The sequence below is a fragment of the Pelophylax lessonae genome (genome assembly GCF_965119305.1).
Source record: "Pelophylax lessonae genome assembly, chromosome: 10".
NCBI classification, from domain to species: domain Eukaryota; kingdom Metazoa; phylum Chordata; class Amphibia; order Anura; family Ranidae; genus Pelophylax; species Pelophylax lessonae.
The window spans coordinates 241,004,701-241,022,387 of record NC_138777.1 but is presented as its reverse complement, the minus strand read 5'-3'; the positions used below and the strand labels follow the sequence as shown (position 1 = coordinate 241,022,387).

General features: G+C 52.7%; 1 protein-coding gene across 2 annotated transcripts in view; it reads left to right on the top strand.

Moving 5' to 3' along the window:
• Window positions 1-17,687, top strand: part of DYNC1LI2 (dynein cytoplasmic 1 light intermediate chain 2) — a 332,150-nt gene that overhangs the window by 288,697 nt on the left and 25,766 nt on the right. For both annotated transcript variants that reach the window (XM_082270204.1, XM_082270203.1), the window contains exons 4-7: window positions 3,600-3,830; window positions 10,008-10,177; window positions 12,400-12,493; window positions 16,864-16,999. In XM_082270204.1, the coding sequence (XP_082126330.1) occupies window positions 3,600-3,830; window positions 10,008-10,177; window positions 12,400-12,493; window positions 16,864-16,999 (631 nt within the window). The remainder of the gene's footprint in view (window positions 1-3,599; window positions 3,831-10,007; window positions 10,178-12,399; window positions 12,494-16,863; window positions 17,000-17,687) is intronic.

Here is a 17,687-nt window from a genome sequence, read left to right as displayed (position 1 = left end):
AAAAAAAAGTGGCACTGACGAGGCTGCGCTTATAGGCAATGATGAGGTGGCACTGATAGGTGACGCTTATGAGGCTGCACTGATAGGCGGCGCTGATGTGCACTGACAGATGGCATTGATGGGTACTGGTTAGACGGCACTGATAAGCGGCACTGATGGGCACTGGTTTGACGGCACTGGCAGGTGGCACTGATAAGCAGCACTGGCAGGTGGCACTAATAAGCGGCACTGGTTAGACGGCACTGGCAGGTGGCACTGATGGGCACTGGTTAGACGGCACTGATAAGCGGCACTGATGGGCACTGGTTTGACGGCACTGGCAGGTGGCACTGATAAGCAGCACTGGCAGGTGGCACTAATAAGCGGCACTGGCAGGTGGCACTGATGAGCAGCACTGGCAGGTGGCACTAATAAGCGGCACTGGTTAGACGGCACTGACAGGTGGCACTGATAGATGGCACTCCCCGCCCACTCAGTGGCAGTAAGGAAAGGGTGACTGATAAAGCCCAGCTGTTAATCTGTGAAGAAGATGTCGAAGGTGGAGAGGCAGCGAGAGCAAGCCGCGCTCCTCACAGCACCGTCCACCAGAGGGCGCCGGTTTTCACATTGGAGAGTGTATCCCGCTCCAGCAGGCCGCAAAGCCGCAGCCTAAAATATTGACCAGTGCGACGCTTGTACGCTCACCCATGGGAGGATCCCAACCTCTGCTGCGGTGTAATCCAGGTGCCAGGATGTGATCTCCAGTCGCCATTGCGACCTGGCGCCTGGGTTTTGTCGAGCCCCGCCATATGGTCACAATTTTTTCCCCAGCATGAACCAGCTCTGCGACATCAGCCAACAGCGTGCTTCAGCCCGCTGTCTTCTGAAAACGGGTCACAGGAGTACAGAAGGAACTATACTGCTGTGATCCCCGGGGGAAGTCCAGCCAATCAGCTTCCCCCGGACTTCTCCCTGGGGCTTTAGAACCACATTAAAGTGCTCAGTGTAAATGAAATATATAAATAATATCAAATAAAGAATTGTGCGGAAGTCCGTAATTGCAATCCTTAAAGCGATTGTAGTCGTGTTCCCCCCCCCCCCCCCCTCTGGGCAGTCGGTTTTTCACAGAGCAGCCCGGATCCTCCTCTTCTCTGATCCTGGCTCCTCCCTCCCTTTTCAGTGCCCCCACAGTAAGCAGCTTGCTATGGGGACACCTGAGCCGAGTCACAGCTCTGTGTATCCATTGAGACACGGAGCTGCTGTTCGGTCCCGCCCCCTCTCTCCCCTGATTGGCTAATTGACTTTGACAGCCAATGGCGCTGCGGCTGTATCTCAGCCAATCAGGAGGGAGAGTCCCAAATCACAGAGGGACTCGTGGACACCACTAGATAGAGGGGGCTCAGGTAAGTATTGAGGGGGAGGGGCACACAGAAGGCTTTTTATCTTCATGCATAGAATGCACCTTCTGTCTCTCCAATCACTTTAATTAAAGTGCTCAGTGCCAATGAATGCATCCAAACATGGAGGAAAACGACAGCCAGGAAAGGATCGCTCTTCCTCTTTCCAGTAGAAACGCGTCGCACTCACCACAGATAGACGACCTCTCCTTTCCAAGAAGGTCAAAAATCACCTGAAGTGTCCCAAGCGGGTATTTCCATATGCGTCTGTTCAGCCAGCCAATGGCGTCCTGTACACGTGGACGATTCGATCTCAACATATGCTCAGGGGTGCTCCTGCACCTTTAAGAGACTCTGTACAAACCTCCCCCACCGGGGAGAAAGGAGGAGGAGTCTCAGTGTGGTAATATCCAGTTTTATTACCCCCCCTTGGAGCCGCCACCTCCCAGCCCTTTAAGGTGTCTAGGATGGCAGGAGGCGGGGCTCATGTGACCGCCATGATTGACTTTCCCTTAGCTGCCGGTAACTCTCTCAGCACAGCTGGTTTTGTAATATTGCACACAAGTAAGCGGCCTCTCAATGCCAAGACCCGCCCACCGAGAGGCCGAAGATTTGCGTGCGGCCAGCGCCAAGAGGGTAAAAATAGTTTGAAATTGCACTTAGATCAGTCTAAATTCTCAGGCATGTATCCGCATGGAAAGGGAGGTTTGCGCTCCAATGACTGGAAATGACGAGCCTCAGGAAATCCTTCCCAACGCGTTTCGTCAGCAAGGTCTGACGTCATCAGGGGTCACTGTTCTATTGATAGAGCGCAGTTTGATGAAGCAAAGGGTAAATTATACTTCTGGTGGTTGGGTTAGGAAAGGTGAACCTGTTACTTTTCTCTCAGCCCAATCACCTGTCCACAGAGAGATCTGCATGGTGCTTGCAAATAAATACCCCTTCTTCATAAATTTCTTATTTCTTTGGTGAAAATAACTAGGGGGGTCGGCCGATTATTGGGGGCCCATATTCACTTTTTATGAAGAATCGGTATCCGTCACAAACTTACCGAAATTACAGATTTTGGTCTCCCCCTGCCGCGGCGGCCATCTTTTTGGGGCCCACTATGTCATCGGCCCGGATAGAGGAAGCCAAGGTTTTGCACTGCAGGCCCATTGCACAAAGGCGGCACACACACACAACATGGGTACGTATATTGCGCTGCGCCCCTCCGTGCACTCTGACCTTCTGAGTCCTGGCTTGTATCTGGATAGGGCAAAGGCCGCCGCCTCCCCCACCTCAGACAGTGCACACTACAGAACGGCTTGACCAGAGAGGACACAGCAGCCAACCCAGCTGCCAGCCACCCACCCACAGCATAGTGCCAGCCAGCCACCCACCCACAGCAGGGTGCTAACTAGCCACACAGCAGGGTGCTGCCAGCCATCCTCCCACAGCAGGGTGCCAGGCAGCCACCCACCCACAGAAGGGTGCCACCCACCCACAGCAGGGTGTCAGTCAACGTTAAATGTACAGAATATCAGCACCTGAAATTGGCTATCGGCCTGAAAGGCGGCTGAAAGATGGGTATCGGTATTGGCCCTGAAAGAACGATATCAATCGACCCCCCGAAGAAAAACCCAAATCATTGAATATTATTTGTGTAGGAAAGTTCTAGAATCCACAAACTGAGATATATTTCTGATAATCCATCAATCCCGATGTGACGGCCGATCTCATTTCTTACCTGAAAACACCCGGACAGTACAAATCCCCCCCCCCCCTCAGTACAAATCTCCCCCCAGTACAAATCCCCCCCCCCTCAGTACAAATCTCCCCCCAGTACAAATCCCCCCCCCCTCAGTACAAATCTCCCCCCCCCCCTCAGTACAAATCCCCCCCCCTCAGTACAAATCTCCCCCCCCCCTCAGTACAAATCTCCCCCCAGTACAAATCCCCCCCCCTCAGTACAAATCCCCCCCCCCTCAGTACAAATCCCCCCCCCCCTCAGTACATATCCCCCCCCCCGTACAAATCCCCCCATCCCCCTTTTTGGAAAGTAGACAGTCGGAGGTATTTTTTGGTCGGTCACTTAGAATGATTCACAAGACTGACTGAGCAGAGTTGGATATCGCTGTAATGAATGTATCTGTAGTTCTGTATGGTAACATTTGTTATAGAAAATGCCGCTTTCCTCGGCTCCCTCCTTGCCTGACGCCATGTTTTTCCTTCCTCCTGCAGATCACACTCGCTGCAATGTGTGGATATTGGACGGAGATTTGCACCATAAAGGCCTTCTAAAATTCGCTGTATCGGGGGAGACGATGCGGGGGACTCTGGTGGTGTTTGTTCTGGACATGTCCCGGCCCTGGACTATAATGGAGTCATTGTTAAAGTGGGCGAGTGTCCTCCGAGAGCACATCGATCGTCTGAGGATCCCCCCCGAGGAGCTGAGAGACATGGAGCAAAAGAGTAAGCGCCCCCCCTGTGCTGTGTATAAAGTGCCCCCCCTCTTTGCTGTGTATACAGTGATCCCCCCCCCTCCCGCCAGTGCTGTGTATACAGTGTCCCTCCCCCCAGTGCTGTGTATACAGTGTCCCTCCCCCCCAGTGCTGTGTATACAGTGTCCCTCCCCCCCTGTGCTGTGTATACAGTGTCCCTCCCCCCCAGTGCTGTGTATACAGTGCCCCCCCCCCCCTGTGCTGTGTATACAGTGCCCCCCCCCCTGTGCTGTGTATACAGTGCCCCCCCCCCCTGTGCTGTGTATACAGTGTCCCTCCCCCCTGTGCTGTGTATACAGTGTCCCTCCCCCCAGTGCTGTGTATACAGTGTCCCTCCCCCCCAGTGCTGTGTATACAGTGCCCCCCCCCCTGTGCTGTGTATACAGTGTCCCTCCCCCCCAGTGCTGTGTATACAGTGCCCCCCCCCCCTGTGCTGTGTATACAGTGCCCCCCCCCCTGTGCTGTGTATACAGTGTCCCCCCCCCCCTGTGCTGTGTATACAGTGTCCCTCCCCCCAGTGCTGTGTATACAGTGTCCCTCCCCCCCAGTGCTGTGTATACAGTGCCCCCCCCCCTGTGCTGTGTATACAGTGCCCCCCCCCCCAGTGCTGTGTATACAGTGCCCCCCCCTGTGCTGTGTATACAGTGTCCCTCCCCCCCAGTGCTGTGTATACAGTGCCCCCCCCCTGTGCTGTGTATACAGTGTCCCTCCCCCCCAGTGCTGTGTATACAGTGCCCCCCCCCCTGTGCTGTGTATACAGTGTCCCTCCCCCCCAGTGCTGTGTATACAGTGCCCCCCCCCCTGTGCTGTGTATACAGTGCCCTCCCCCTGTGCTGTGTATACAGTGCCCTCCCCCTGTGCTGTGTATACAGTGCCCCCCCCCCCCTGTGCTGTGTATACAGTGCCCTCCCCCTGTGCTGTGTATACAGTGCCCCCCCCCCCTGTGCTGTGTATACAGTGCCCCCCCCCCTGTGCTGTGTATACAGTGCCCCCCCCCCCCCCCCCTGTGCTGTGTATACAGTGTTTTCTTTATCATCGGTGTCATTTCAGTGATTGGCAACTTATGAGCTAAAAGGGAGCCTCAAATGTGGCCCCCGACATCATCATAGGGCCGCACATAATGTTCAATGTATGTAATGCTGAGAGGAGTGTCAGAGACTGCAGAGCTAAGAGAGGAAATGAGGGTCAGAGAGTGAGGACATGGAGGGGGTGGGGGGTATAGTGGGGACATGTATAGGGGGTGACATGGAGGGGTGGGGGGTATAGGGGGAACATGGAGGGGGGGTATAGGGGGGACATGGAGGGGGTGAGGGGTATAGGGGGGCCATAGAGGAGGGGGGTGGGGCTATAGACAAGGATACATTGTTGGCTACAGAAGACAGTATGAACCTGTGAAGATGTTACATGAGGCTGATGGAGATCAATGCCAATCAATGTTCCCACTACAGACTGCTGAGGGCCCCGCGTCCTATACCAGAGGGCCCCGCGTCCTCTATACCAGAGGGCCCCGCGTCCTCTATACCAGAGGGCCCCGCGTCCTCTATACCAGAGGGCCCCGCGTCCTCTATACCAGAGGGCCCCATATCATATCACATTCCAATGGTTCCCGTTCATATCTGTGTGACTGCACTACTTTGGTCTGACTTTGATGCGACTTGGGGTCCATAGACCTCACATTACTCAGGGATTGCTTCAAGTCCAGTCAAAGTCTTGGCAATATTTGTGTTAAATCGTATGACCTTTAAGTCGCACATGTGTAAAAGGGGCCTTACCCCCCTTAATGACCAGGCCATGTTTTGCGATACGGCACTGCATTACAGTAAAGTACAGTGATCAGTGCTAAAATAAAATGCACTGTCACTGTACTAAGAATTGCAGAGTTTTGCCCATTGGGACTTTAGATGAAGTCACACAAGCAGTAATGAAATCAGAGTACAGGTTTATTGGGTAAATGCCAGCAGTAAAGCTGGGAAAGGTGTCATAATGGCAAACAGTTGGCAGAAGTGTACAAATCACTGCATTGGTTCTTACAGTAATCAAATAGTACATAGTTAATGCATCATGGCATCTGTGGTGACCCAACGCGTTTCATAAGTTCAAAATGCACTGTCACTGTACTAATGACACTGGCAGAGAAGGGTTTAACATCAGGGGCAATCAAAGTGGTAAATATGTCCCTAGGGAGTACTTGCTAACTGTGTGGGGGAGGTGCTCTGACTGGAGGAAGACAGAGATCCGTGTTCCTGCTTAGCAGACACACAAGATCTCCATCTTCTCCCCTGTTAGGATTGTGATCTGCCTTGTTTACATAGACAGACCGCCGTTCTGTCTCTCTGGGGAACGATCGTGCGTGGCCACCAGACCCGGTGATTGGCATCCCCTGTGTCCACTCAGCACGCGATCGTGACTACGGAGGCGCCCCAGTGACTATTGCAGGAAATGATGTACAGGTACCTGATTTTGCCCTCCGTACACCCGGCCTTGTGTGCCATGTTCTGGAATATTGATCCCGGTGAATGTCACCCCCTGTCTGCCCTCCGTACACCCGGCCTTGTGTGCCATGTTCTGGAATATTGATCCCGGTGAATGTCACCACCTGTCTGCCCTCCGTACACCCGGCCTTGTGTGCCATGTTCTGGAATATTGATCCCGGTGAATGTGTCACCCCCTGTTTGCCCTCCGTACACCCGGCCTGGTGTGCTGCGTTCTGGCGTTGTTGTCTCTGAAAAGCAAACTTGTTCAGACAGCTTTCCAGATACATCAGAGAGGAAGAGCGGCTTCCTCCTCACCCCCATCGCTGATCGATGCGTTTCTATAGTGCTAGATGGGAAATGCAGACATTTTATCACCATCAACAGGACATACAATACCTCCAGACCACCCACTCTCACCCATAGCTCCCCCACAGCCTCCAGACCACCCATTCTCACCCAGAGCTCCCCCACAGCCTCCAGACCACCCACTCTCACCCAGAGCTCCCCCACAGCCTCCAGACCACCCATTCTCACCCAGAGCTCCCCCACAGCCTCCAGACCACCCACTCTCACCCAGAGCTCCCCCACAGCCTCCAGACTACCCACTCTCACCCAGAGCTCCCCCACAGCCTCCAGACTACCCATCCTCACCCAGAGCTCCCCCAAAGCCTCCAGACCACCCATTCTCACCCAGAGCTCCCCCACAGCCTCCTTACCACCCACTCTCACTCAGAGCTCCCCCACAGCCTCCTTACCACCCATTCTCACCCAGAGCTCCCCCACAGCCTCCTTACCACCCACTCTCACACAGAGCTCCCCCACAGCCTCCAGACCACCCATTCTCACCCAGAGCTCCCACACAGCCTCCAGACCACCCATTCTCACCCAGGGCTCCCCCACAGCCTCCAGACTACCCATTCTCACCCAGAGCTCCCACACAGCCTCCAGACCACCCATTCTCACCCAGGGCTCCCCCACAGCCTCCAGACCACCCATCCTCACCCAGAGCTCCCACACAGCCTCCAGACTACCCATTCTCACCCAGAGCTCCCACACAGCCTCCAGACCACCCATTCTCACCCAGAGCTCCCCCACAGCCTCCAGACTACCCATCCTCACCCAGAGCTCCCTCATAGCCTCCAGACCACCCATTCTCACCCAGAGCTCCCCCACAGCCTCCAGACCACCCATTCTCACCCAGAGCTCCCCCACAGCCTCCAGATAACCCATTATCACCCAGAGCTCCCCCACAGCCTCCAGACCACCCATCCTCACCCAGAGCTCCCCCACAGCCTCCAGACTACCCATCCTCACCCAGAGCTCCCCCACAGCCTCCAGATCACCCATTCTCACCCAGAGCTCCCCCACAGCCTCCAGACCATCCATCCTCACCCAGAGCTCCCCCACAGCCTCCAGACCACCCATTCTCACCCAGAGCTCCCCCACAGCCTCCAGACCATCCATTCTCACCCAGAGCTCCCCCACAGCCCCCAGATCATCCATTCTCACCCAGAGCTCCCCCACAGTCTCCAGACTACCCATTCTCACCCAGAGCTCCCCCACAGCCTCCAGACCACCCATTCTTACCCAGAGCTCACCCACAGCCTCCAGACCACCCATTCTCACCCAGAGCTCTCCCACAGCCTCCAGATCACCCATTCTCACCCAGAGCTCCCCCACAGCCTCCAGACCATCCATCCTCACCCAGAGCTCCCCCACAGCCTCCAGACCACCCATTCTCACCCAGAGCTCCCCCACAGTCTCCAGACCACCCATTCTCACCCAGAGCTCCCCCACAGTCTCCAGACCACCCATTCTTACCCAGAGCTCACCCACAGCCTCCAGACCACCCATTCTCACCCAGAGCTCCTCCACAGCCTCCAGACCACCCATTCTCACCCAGAGCTCCCCCACAGCCTCCAGACCATCCATTCTCACCCAGAGCTCCCCCACAGCCTCCAGACCACCCATCCTCACCCAGAGCTCCCCCACAGCCTCCATACCACCCATTCTCACCCAGAGCTCCCCCACAGCCTCCAGACCATCCATTCTCACCCAGAGCTCCCCCACAGCCTCCAGACCACCCATTCTCACCCAGAAAGAAATGACGGGTGTATAATTTTATCATAGGTGTATTTTATGATAGAGACAGAATATCAACCAAAAATCCAGAAAAATCACATGATACAAATGTTATAAATGGAGTTGCAGTTCAGTGAGTAAAATAAGTATTTGATCCCCGACCAACCAACAATAACTCCGCCTCCCACAGACTGGCTACAGTAGGTGCTCATGTGGTCACAGATTAGTCCTGTCAGTGTAAGAAGACAACTCGTTATGTGTATAGAAGACACCCGTCCACAGAATCTCTTTCCTCCAATCACACCTCACCATTATGGGAAGACCAAAGAGCTGTCAGAGGAGGTCAGGGAGAGGATTATAGACAAAAAAAATTGGGCTAACTTTACGTTTTTTTTTTTTTTAAATTAAAGTATATTTTTTCCCCAAAAATTGTGTTTTAAAGATGGCTGCGCAAATACAGTGTGGCATAAAATATTTCAACAACCGCCATTTTATTCTCTAGGGTCTCATCAAAAAAATAGATATGTTCAGGGATTCTAAGTCATTTCTAGCAAAAAATCCTGATTTTACCTTGTAGGCAACAAATGTCAGAAATAGGCTTAGTCTGGGTTCACACCGGTATATCTCCTTCCTTATGCATGCCAATATTCTGCCGCCTGTGGTAGCCGCAGCCTGACATTGCATGCTATTACTCAGCCTGTCTTCTACTAAGACTCCTAAGGAGGTGGGTGGAGCCAGAGAGTCCGTAATAGGCATGGAGGAGGATGAGGAAGATCCTCCCGCTCTGCATGCTGGGTCCTCTTCTCAGCCTCGCTTTCCTCTCGGGAACGTGATGTCACTGGTTGCTAGACTCCAGGCGGCTGGCGATTCTAGCAACCAGTCTAGCACAGGGCGGGTGAGGAGGTACAAACGGCGGGTCTCAGGAGCCAGCCGTTTACGCACCATATAAGTTAAAGTGAAAGCTGCTGCTGCGGCGGCCATTCATTTTCAGCATATATGACCCATTTTCAGCCGAAATGGGATAGGCCGAAAATTTTGTTTGCTGAAATTTCGGTGCACCACTAGTTATGGCGTATTGCCTTGTCAGAGGGTCCCGTAGACCTTCTTTATGGTTCTCTGATCTTATTTTGGAGGGATACGGTCTGACATGACTCAGTCTTCCTTTATATGGTTTTGCAATGTGAAGAATGTTGATTTTTTGGCTGTTTGTGGAAGCCTGTGCCAGGGCTCTTCTGGTTGTAGAAATGACTAATGTGCATCTTTCTTTCTGTCTCCTTTAAAATTTTCAATAAAAATCATTAAAATTTAAATTTGGGGTAACCCCAGAGTAATCACACGACTCCGGTGCACCACCGCCATGTGACGAATGAATTGGCTTGTGCCACTTCTATTACCATAAAGCAGGAAGTCTTCATGGACTTCATTACTCCGCACCCCCTCTCCACCTCCCCCGACTATCAGCTGCTGGTTGTGGTAGTTGGAGGAAGGGGATGACTCTTGTAATTTCTCCTCCTCTGCTTTCTATATGAGACTTCCATCTTATTAAATGACAATGAAGTCCTTCATTCAGATTGTTGGTTTCATCTTTGCAGTTGTGAGAGACTTCCAGGAATATATGGAGCCGGAAGACACGTCATCGGGTTCTCCGCAGAGAAGAGTGCCTTCAACCTCAGGTCCAGAGGACGAGAATATCATCCTTCCTCTCGGGGACAACGTTCTCACCCACAACCTCGGCATTCCGGTGCTTGTTGTATGTACGAAGGTTAGTTCTTTCCTGAACCTGCGGTCACTGTAGTCCTATTTTCACGGAGAAGTCTAATGCAGCTACAGGAGGGAACGCCAACATGCATCTTAACCAGCGGTGACCCAACTTAGGGGCCACAACAGCAGAGGGCCAAATCCATTTACCAAGCTGGCATTCTTCAGAAAATATTTGCTGGCTGTAATGTGTAGGATTGGCTAGTCACCAGCAAACACTAAGACATCGTTCACCTGGGTGGACCTAAGCGTACACCCACGTGAAGGGCCACCTAAGCCTACACCCATGTGAAGGGCCACCTAAGCCTACACCCATGTGAAGGGCCACCTAAGCCTACACCCATGTGAAGGGCCACCTAAGCCTACACCCACGTGAAGGGCCACCTAAGCGTACACCCACGTGAAGTGCCACCTGAGCGTACCCCCACGTGAAGTGCCACCTGAGCGTACCCCCACGTGAAGTGCCACCTGAGCGTACCCCCACGTGAAGGGCCACCTTGAGCGTACCCCCACGTGAAGGGCCACCTTGAGCGTACCCCCACGTGAAGGGCCACCTTGAGCGTACCCCCACGTGAAGGGCCACCTTGAGCGTACCCCCACGTGAAGGGCCACCTTGAGCGTACCCCCACGTGAAGGGCCACCTTGAGCGTACCCCCACGTGAAGGGCCACCTTGAGCGTACCCCCACGTGAAGGGCCACCTTGAGCGTACCCCCACGTGAAGGGCCACCTTGAGCGTACCCCCACGTGAAGGGCCACCTTGAGCGTACCCCCACGTGAAGGGCCACCTTGAGCGTACCCCCACGTGAAGGGCCACCTTGAGCGTACCCCCACGTGAAGGGCCACCTTGAGCGTACCCCCACGTGAAGGGCCACCTTGAGCGTACCCCCACGTGAAGGGCCACCTAAGGGTACACCCACGTGAAGGGCCTCCTGAGCGTACCCCCACGTGAAGGGCCTCCTGAGCGTACCCCCACGTGAAGGGCCACCTGAGCGTACCCCCACGTGAAGGGCCACCTAAGGGTACACCCACGTGAAGGGCCACCTGAGCGTACCCCCACGTGAAGGGCCACCTAAGGGTACACCCACACGAAGGGCCATGTTTGCCCACATGGGATGAACAGGTGTTCTGTGCATGGACACCATACAAACAAAACCTGGCACTCCGGTGTATGCTCTGCAATCCTCTGTTTATTGGTGGATGACAAATGACAGCCATGAATGTCAACGCGTTTCAGCCAAACTAACCTTATTCATGCCATGTTCCGTGCATCCGTGTCCAGGAAGTCCCATTTATGTCAATTGGCTTTCAGCGGCTGCATGGACGTGTCCGCTGCTCCCTGTTTGACATCCATGTGGTTGTGGGTTTGTGTTGCTGAGCTTGTGCAGCGTTCAGGGACACGCACCCACATGGATGTAAAACTGGAAGCAGTGTCCATGCAGCCTCTGCAACACAACTGACATGCTTGGAACTGCCTGCATGCGGATGCACGGAACACTCGTCCATCCTGTGTGAGCAAACATAGACCTTGGCATGGGTGTAAGAAAACTGCACTGCTCAGCCATTTGCAGGAAGATTTTATGAATGTTGCCATAGCCAATAGGAGGAAACGTTCTGTTTATTCATAGAATACAAATCTCCCTGTGAATGGATGAAACGCCTGAACTCCACTCCATAAATCCTCGCTGTCAGTGTACACAGAGGCGTTTAGCAGAGTTTGGGAGCTTCAGCCTCCCTCTCCTGATTGCGGAAGAATTGCGTGCCGGATTGGAACGTTTTGATCGCAGGAAAATGCAGCAAAACTGCGGCAAAAACTTGCTGCGATTTGCGGTTTCCCTCGGTAAATGTAGGCCAGTGTACATGAAGCCTCGTTTGAATCAGCTTGGTCCAAACAAACTATTTAAACGTCAGTAAAAGTACACCTGACAGAGGTTCTAACTCCTCACCTATCCTGCCATCCAGTACGGCCTTCTTTCTGGTTATTAATACTCCTATGGGGGGAGGGCTGATAACATATTTGAACTTGTCTTTAGTAATGAGCTCTGGCTTTCTATAAGATATAATAAATGTGGATGATGTCAGGTAAGTGATGGGAGGGGCGGAGAGGTCTTCTGTCTGTGTTGTACTCTGCTGGCCGTGGTATTGGGTCCCTGAATCTCATCCAATGATTTGTGATGGTAAGCTGCAGGAAGAGGTGGTGACTGTGGCTTTGTCTCCTCCTGTCTTAGTGTGACGCAGTCAGCGTGCTGGAAAAGGAACACGACTACAGAGAGGAACACTTTGACTTCATCCAGTCCCACATTCGGAGGTTCTGCCTGCAGTGTATCCTTTCTGATGCCAAGTGAGGGGTGGAAGGACCCCAAACATCCACTCATATACAATTCTCTAGCTGGAATGTAAAGCATAATGTGGGATTGATCAGCAGATTTGTGACTGGATCCTTTTCCCCTTTTTGGAATGAGTACAGCCCCTCCCATCCCCTCCGCCCCCACCCTTAATGTTATTCTGTGCCTGAATACTATAAAGCTCATCCTTCCAATTCATCTCTGAATACATAGAACAGGGAGAGAGCAATGCAGTTATTTTGAATGGCCCCCCTAAAGTGGTGGTAAACCCTCCATATCCCCAGTGAAGTGACGGGCCTCAGGTGATATACAGAGATGAAACAAATCCTCCTACATACGTTGTACCTGTTTACCTGCAGTCCTCGCTTCTCTACACCCATTTAAAGTGCTGAAATTATACAGCTTGTCTGAGCATTCAGAAAGCGGGGGGCAGGGAGTTTAAGTTACACTGCAGAGTTCAGAGAGAGCTGATTGGAAGGGACACCCCCCCCCCCCCCAATTACAGAGGAACAGAGCTGAGGCTTTCAATCACAGGCTGTGTGCTGGAGCTCCTCCCCTGTCACCTTCTCTCTCTTGGTGTCAGGAAAACTTGTCAGAAGTGACTCATGCAGATAGCAGAAGAAGGAGGGGAGGGGGAGGAGACTCATGCAGATAGCAGAGGAAGGAGGGGAGGGGGAGGAGACTCATGCAGATAGCAGAGGAAGGGGAGGAGACTCATGCAGATAGCATAAGAAGGAGGGGAGGGGGAGGAGACTCATGCAGATAGCAGAGGAAGGAGGGGAGGGGGAGGAGACTCATGCAGATAGTAGAGGAAGGAGGGGAGGGGGAGGAGACTCATGCAGATAGCAGAGGAAGGAGGGGAGGGGGAGGAGACTCATGCAGATAGCAGAGGAAGGAGGGGAGGGGGAGGAGACTCATGCAGATAGCAGGGGAAGGAGGGGAGAGGGTGGAGACTCATGCAGATAGCAGGGGAAGGAGGGGAGGGGGAGGAGACTCATGCAGATAGCAGAAGAAGGGGAGGAGACTCATGCAGATAACAGAGGAAGGAGTGGAGGGGGAGGAGACTCGTGCAGATAGCAGAGGGAGGGGGAGGAGATTCATGCCGATAGCAGAGGAAGGAGTGGAGGGGGAGGAGACTCATTCAGATAGCAGAGGAGGGGGAGGAGACTCGTGCAGATAGCAGAGGAAGGGGAGGAGACTCGTGCAGATAGCAGAGGAAGGGGAGGAGACTCGTGCAGATAGCAGAGGAAGGGGAGGAGACTCATGCAGATAACAGAGGAAGGGGCGGGGCGGGGGGAGGGGACTCATGCAGATAACAGAGGAAGAAGGCGGCAGACAGAAATGACACTTAGGAGTGAATTTACTAAAACTGGAGAGTGCAAAAACTGGTTCAGCGCTGCAAAGAAATAAATCCGCCTTCAGTTTTTTTTGTGTCAAAGCTGAGGCCGGGTTCCCCTCCTCCGACATGAAAGTCATGAGAATTTGCCAGGAAACTGACTTAATTTAGAAGCAACTTCAGGGCATGGCTGTGTAATCTTCTGTAATGTCGGATCCAAGTCACATCAGTTAATATGAGGATCCGACTTGGATGCGACTTCCATTCAATTTCACGGGCTGAAATCGCACTCAAGTCGGACCGGAATAGTGCCGGAACCTTTTCACAAGTTGGACCTCCACAAGGCGGACAGTTAGGCGGCTCTCATAGGGAACCATTGATCTTTTACATCTCATGTGACTTGTACTGTTGAAGTCGGAGCGTGGATCAGGAACACCTGGAAGCTGATTGGCTGCCAGGCACAGCTGCACCAGATTTGCGCTCTCCAGTTTTAGTAAGTAAACCCCTAATGCCTCGCACAAACGATCGGATAATCGGACGACTACTCATTGGCATTTTGTTGCATGATACTAGAATCGAATTCACCGATGTGTACCAAACGTAGGAAAATCTTCCTGGCTGCGTAGCTCCGTATCGGATGGTGCAAAACAAAAACAATGGCGGCCGGGCTTTTTCCGGGTTATTTTCAGGTTTCTGATCATGCGTGATTGGCTGTGGAAAGCTATGTACAAACAATCAGATTATCGTACGATCAATTCGAAAGCGATTTTTTTTTTTCCGTCCGATTATCTGATCGTGTGTACGAGGCATTAATGCTCTGGACTGGGAGAAGTGCCCACTATAGAGGGGGGTGCTTTGTTCAGATTTCATGTCTGAGGTTTATAACCACTTTAAAGCAAACAAGTGTTTTGCCCAGGCGGGGCAGAGCGACCGGTAATGACACCCCCAGACAGGCAATGACACCCCCAGACAGGCAATGACACCCCCAGACTGGTAATGACACCCCCAGACAGGCAATGACACCCCCAGACAGGCAATGACACCCCCAGACAGGTAATGACACCCCCAGACAGGTAATGACACCCCCAGACAGGCAATGACACCCCCAGACTGGTGCAAATACTGATCTTCCCTCCTTGTGCCCACTGCCAATAAGGAAGAGTTCAGGTGGGTTTGAATCGGAGTCCAAACCCACCCAGCAAGCTGTCACCCGGACCCATCATAAGAGGCATTCCCTGCCCCACAGCCACACGAGGCTAAACAAGAGGTGTGTGTATATAATGTGTGTGTGTGTGTATGGATACAGTGGGGGTCGAAAGTTTGGGCACCCCAGGTAAACATTTGTATTAATGTGCATAAAGAAGCCAAGGAAAGATGGAAAAATCTCCAAAAGGCAACAAATTACAGATTAGACATTCTTATAATACGTCAACAAAAGTTAGATTTTATTTCCATCATTGACACTTTCAAAATTACAGAAAACAAAAAAAATGGTGTCTGCAAAAGTTTGGGCACCCTGCAGAATTTATAGCATGCACTGCCCCCTTTGCATAGTAGAGTAGTAGACAAAAAAAAGGGGGGGGGGTTCAATTAGAAGAAGAGAGGGAGGAGAGGGAAGAAGAGAGGGAGGAGAGGAGAGGGAGGAGAGGAGAGGGAAGAAGAGAGGGAGGGGAGGGAGGAGAGGGAAGAAGAGAGGGAGGGGAGGGAGGAGAGGAGAAGAGAGGGAGGAGAGGGAAGAAGAGAGGGAGGAGAGGGAAGAGGGGAGGAGAGGAGAAGAGAGGGAGGAGAGGAGAGGGAAGAGGAGAGGAGGGGAGGGAGGAGAGGGAGGGGAGGGAGGAGAGGAGAAGAGAGGGAGGAGAGGGAAGAGGGGAGGGAGGGGAGGGAGGAGAGGAGAAGAGATGGAGGGGAGGGAGGAGAGGAGAAGAGAGGGAGGAGAGGGAAGAGGAGAGGGAGGGGAGGGAGGAGAGGAGAAGAGAGGAGAAGAGAGGGAGGGGAGGGAGGGGAGGGAGGAGAGGAGAAGAGAGGGAGGAGAGGAGAGGAGAAGAGAGGGAGGAGAGGGAGGGAGGGAGGAGAGGAGAAGAGAGGGAGAAGTGGAGAGGGAGGAGAGGAGAAGAGAGGGAGGGGAGGGAGGAGAGGAGAAGAGAGGGAGAGAGGAGAAGAGAGGGAGGGGAGGGAGGAGAGGAGAAGAGAGGGAGGAGAGGGAAGAGGAGAGGGAGGGGGAGGGAGGAGAGGAGAAGAGAGGGAGGAGAGGAGAAGAGAGGGAGAGAGGAAAGAGGAGGCGGGCGGGGCGGGAGGCGCCGCGGGGCGCCGGGGAGAGGGAGGGGAGGGAGGAGAAGAGAGGGAGGAGAGGAGAGAGGAGAGAGGAGGAGAGGGAGGAGAAGAGAGGGGCGGGAGGAGGAGAGGGAGGCCGTCTCTGCCCTTAGGGGGTTTCTAACTTTTTTCCTCAGGCACCCTATAAAATGATGGACAGACTTGAGTTCCAATTCTAATGTAAAAAAAACGATTCTAATAGTTCTACATAATCCATCCACACATGTAAGACAACCGACATTAGAGGTGATCATTTCTTCCAAATCAATACACTTTTGCACACTGCTACAGACTAGTATTCCAATGTTTCTCTTCTCCCTCACTCAGCTAATGTGACCCCCAGTGCTGACAGAGAGGGGAGGGTCATTGGTTGTTAGGATGCCGGCAGTTAGAAGGTTGTAATGGTGTACAATGAAATCCTGAGGCTTTCTGTAACTAAAGGCTTCCACCCACCGGCTTGTATACAATTTTGGGGCAATTTTTAAGCATTTTGCCAAGGCACCCCTGAAGAAACCTCAAGGCACCCCAGTGTGACTGGGCACCCCACCGGGTTGGAAAATGGCCGTTCTATTGAATCTTGTCAGCCATTTATGTGATTTAGACTAAGCCCCCCTCCCCCCCCCCCCCCCCCCCCCATGTGTGAATATCGGTACTTTTCATCCCCTCCTCCGCTATGTTTTTGTCCTCAATGCATCCAACAGACGGCGCTGCCTTAATTTATACTTCTGTGAAAGAAGAGAAGAACCTGGATCTATTGTATAAGTACATTGTCCATAAAATGTACGGATTTCACTTCAGTACCCCGGCCCTGGTGGTGGAGAAGGACGCCGTGTTCATGTAAGTCATTCATTCCATTCAGACTTCCTAGGATGGGTGTGAAAGGTGTGCAGAGTACCGTATTTTCCTGCATATAAGACGACCCCCCCCACTACTTTTCAAGTTAAAACATAGGTTTTGGGCTTTACTCGCCCTATAAGACTACCCCCCCCTTCCGAAGTACTGTAATCTCTCAGTATATCTCCAAGGTATTGTATTACCGGTAGATGTCTCTGAAAGCGCTGGCTGTCTGTGCCATAAATGTATTCTCTTAGAAATCTCCAATGTTTAGTAATGGAAGTATTACCGGTGGATGTATAATCTCTCAAGGCGCTGGCTGTGCGGGAATCCTGTACCGGTATACTCTATGTACCGTAGATTCAGGTAAGTAGCATCCCGCGATGAGCCAATCACGGTGAGCGATGTATTCTATTATTGAATGCAAAGCCTGCTCGGATTGGTGGAGTCAGAGAGAGTAACATCATCCCGGCTTTGCATTCAATAATAGAATACATCGCTCACTGTGATTGGCTCAGCGCGGTATCCTATGTAGCGGAAGCTACGGTACATACAGTATACCGGTACAGGAATCCCGCACAGCCAGCGCCTTGAGAGATTAAACATCCACCGGTAATACTTCCATTACTAAACATTGGAGATTTCTAAGAGAATACATTTATGGCACAGACAGCCAGCGCTTTCATAGATT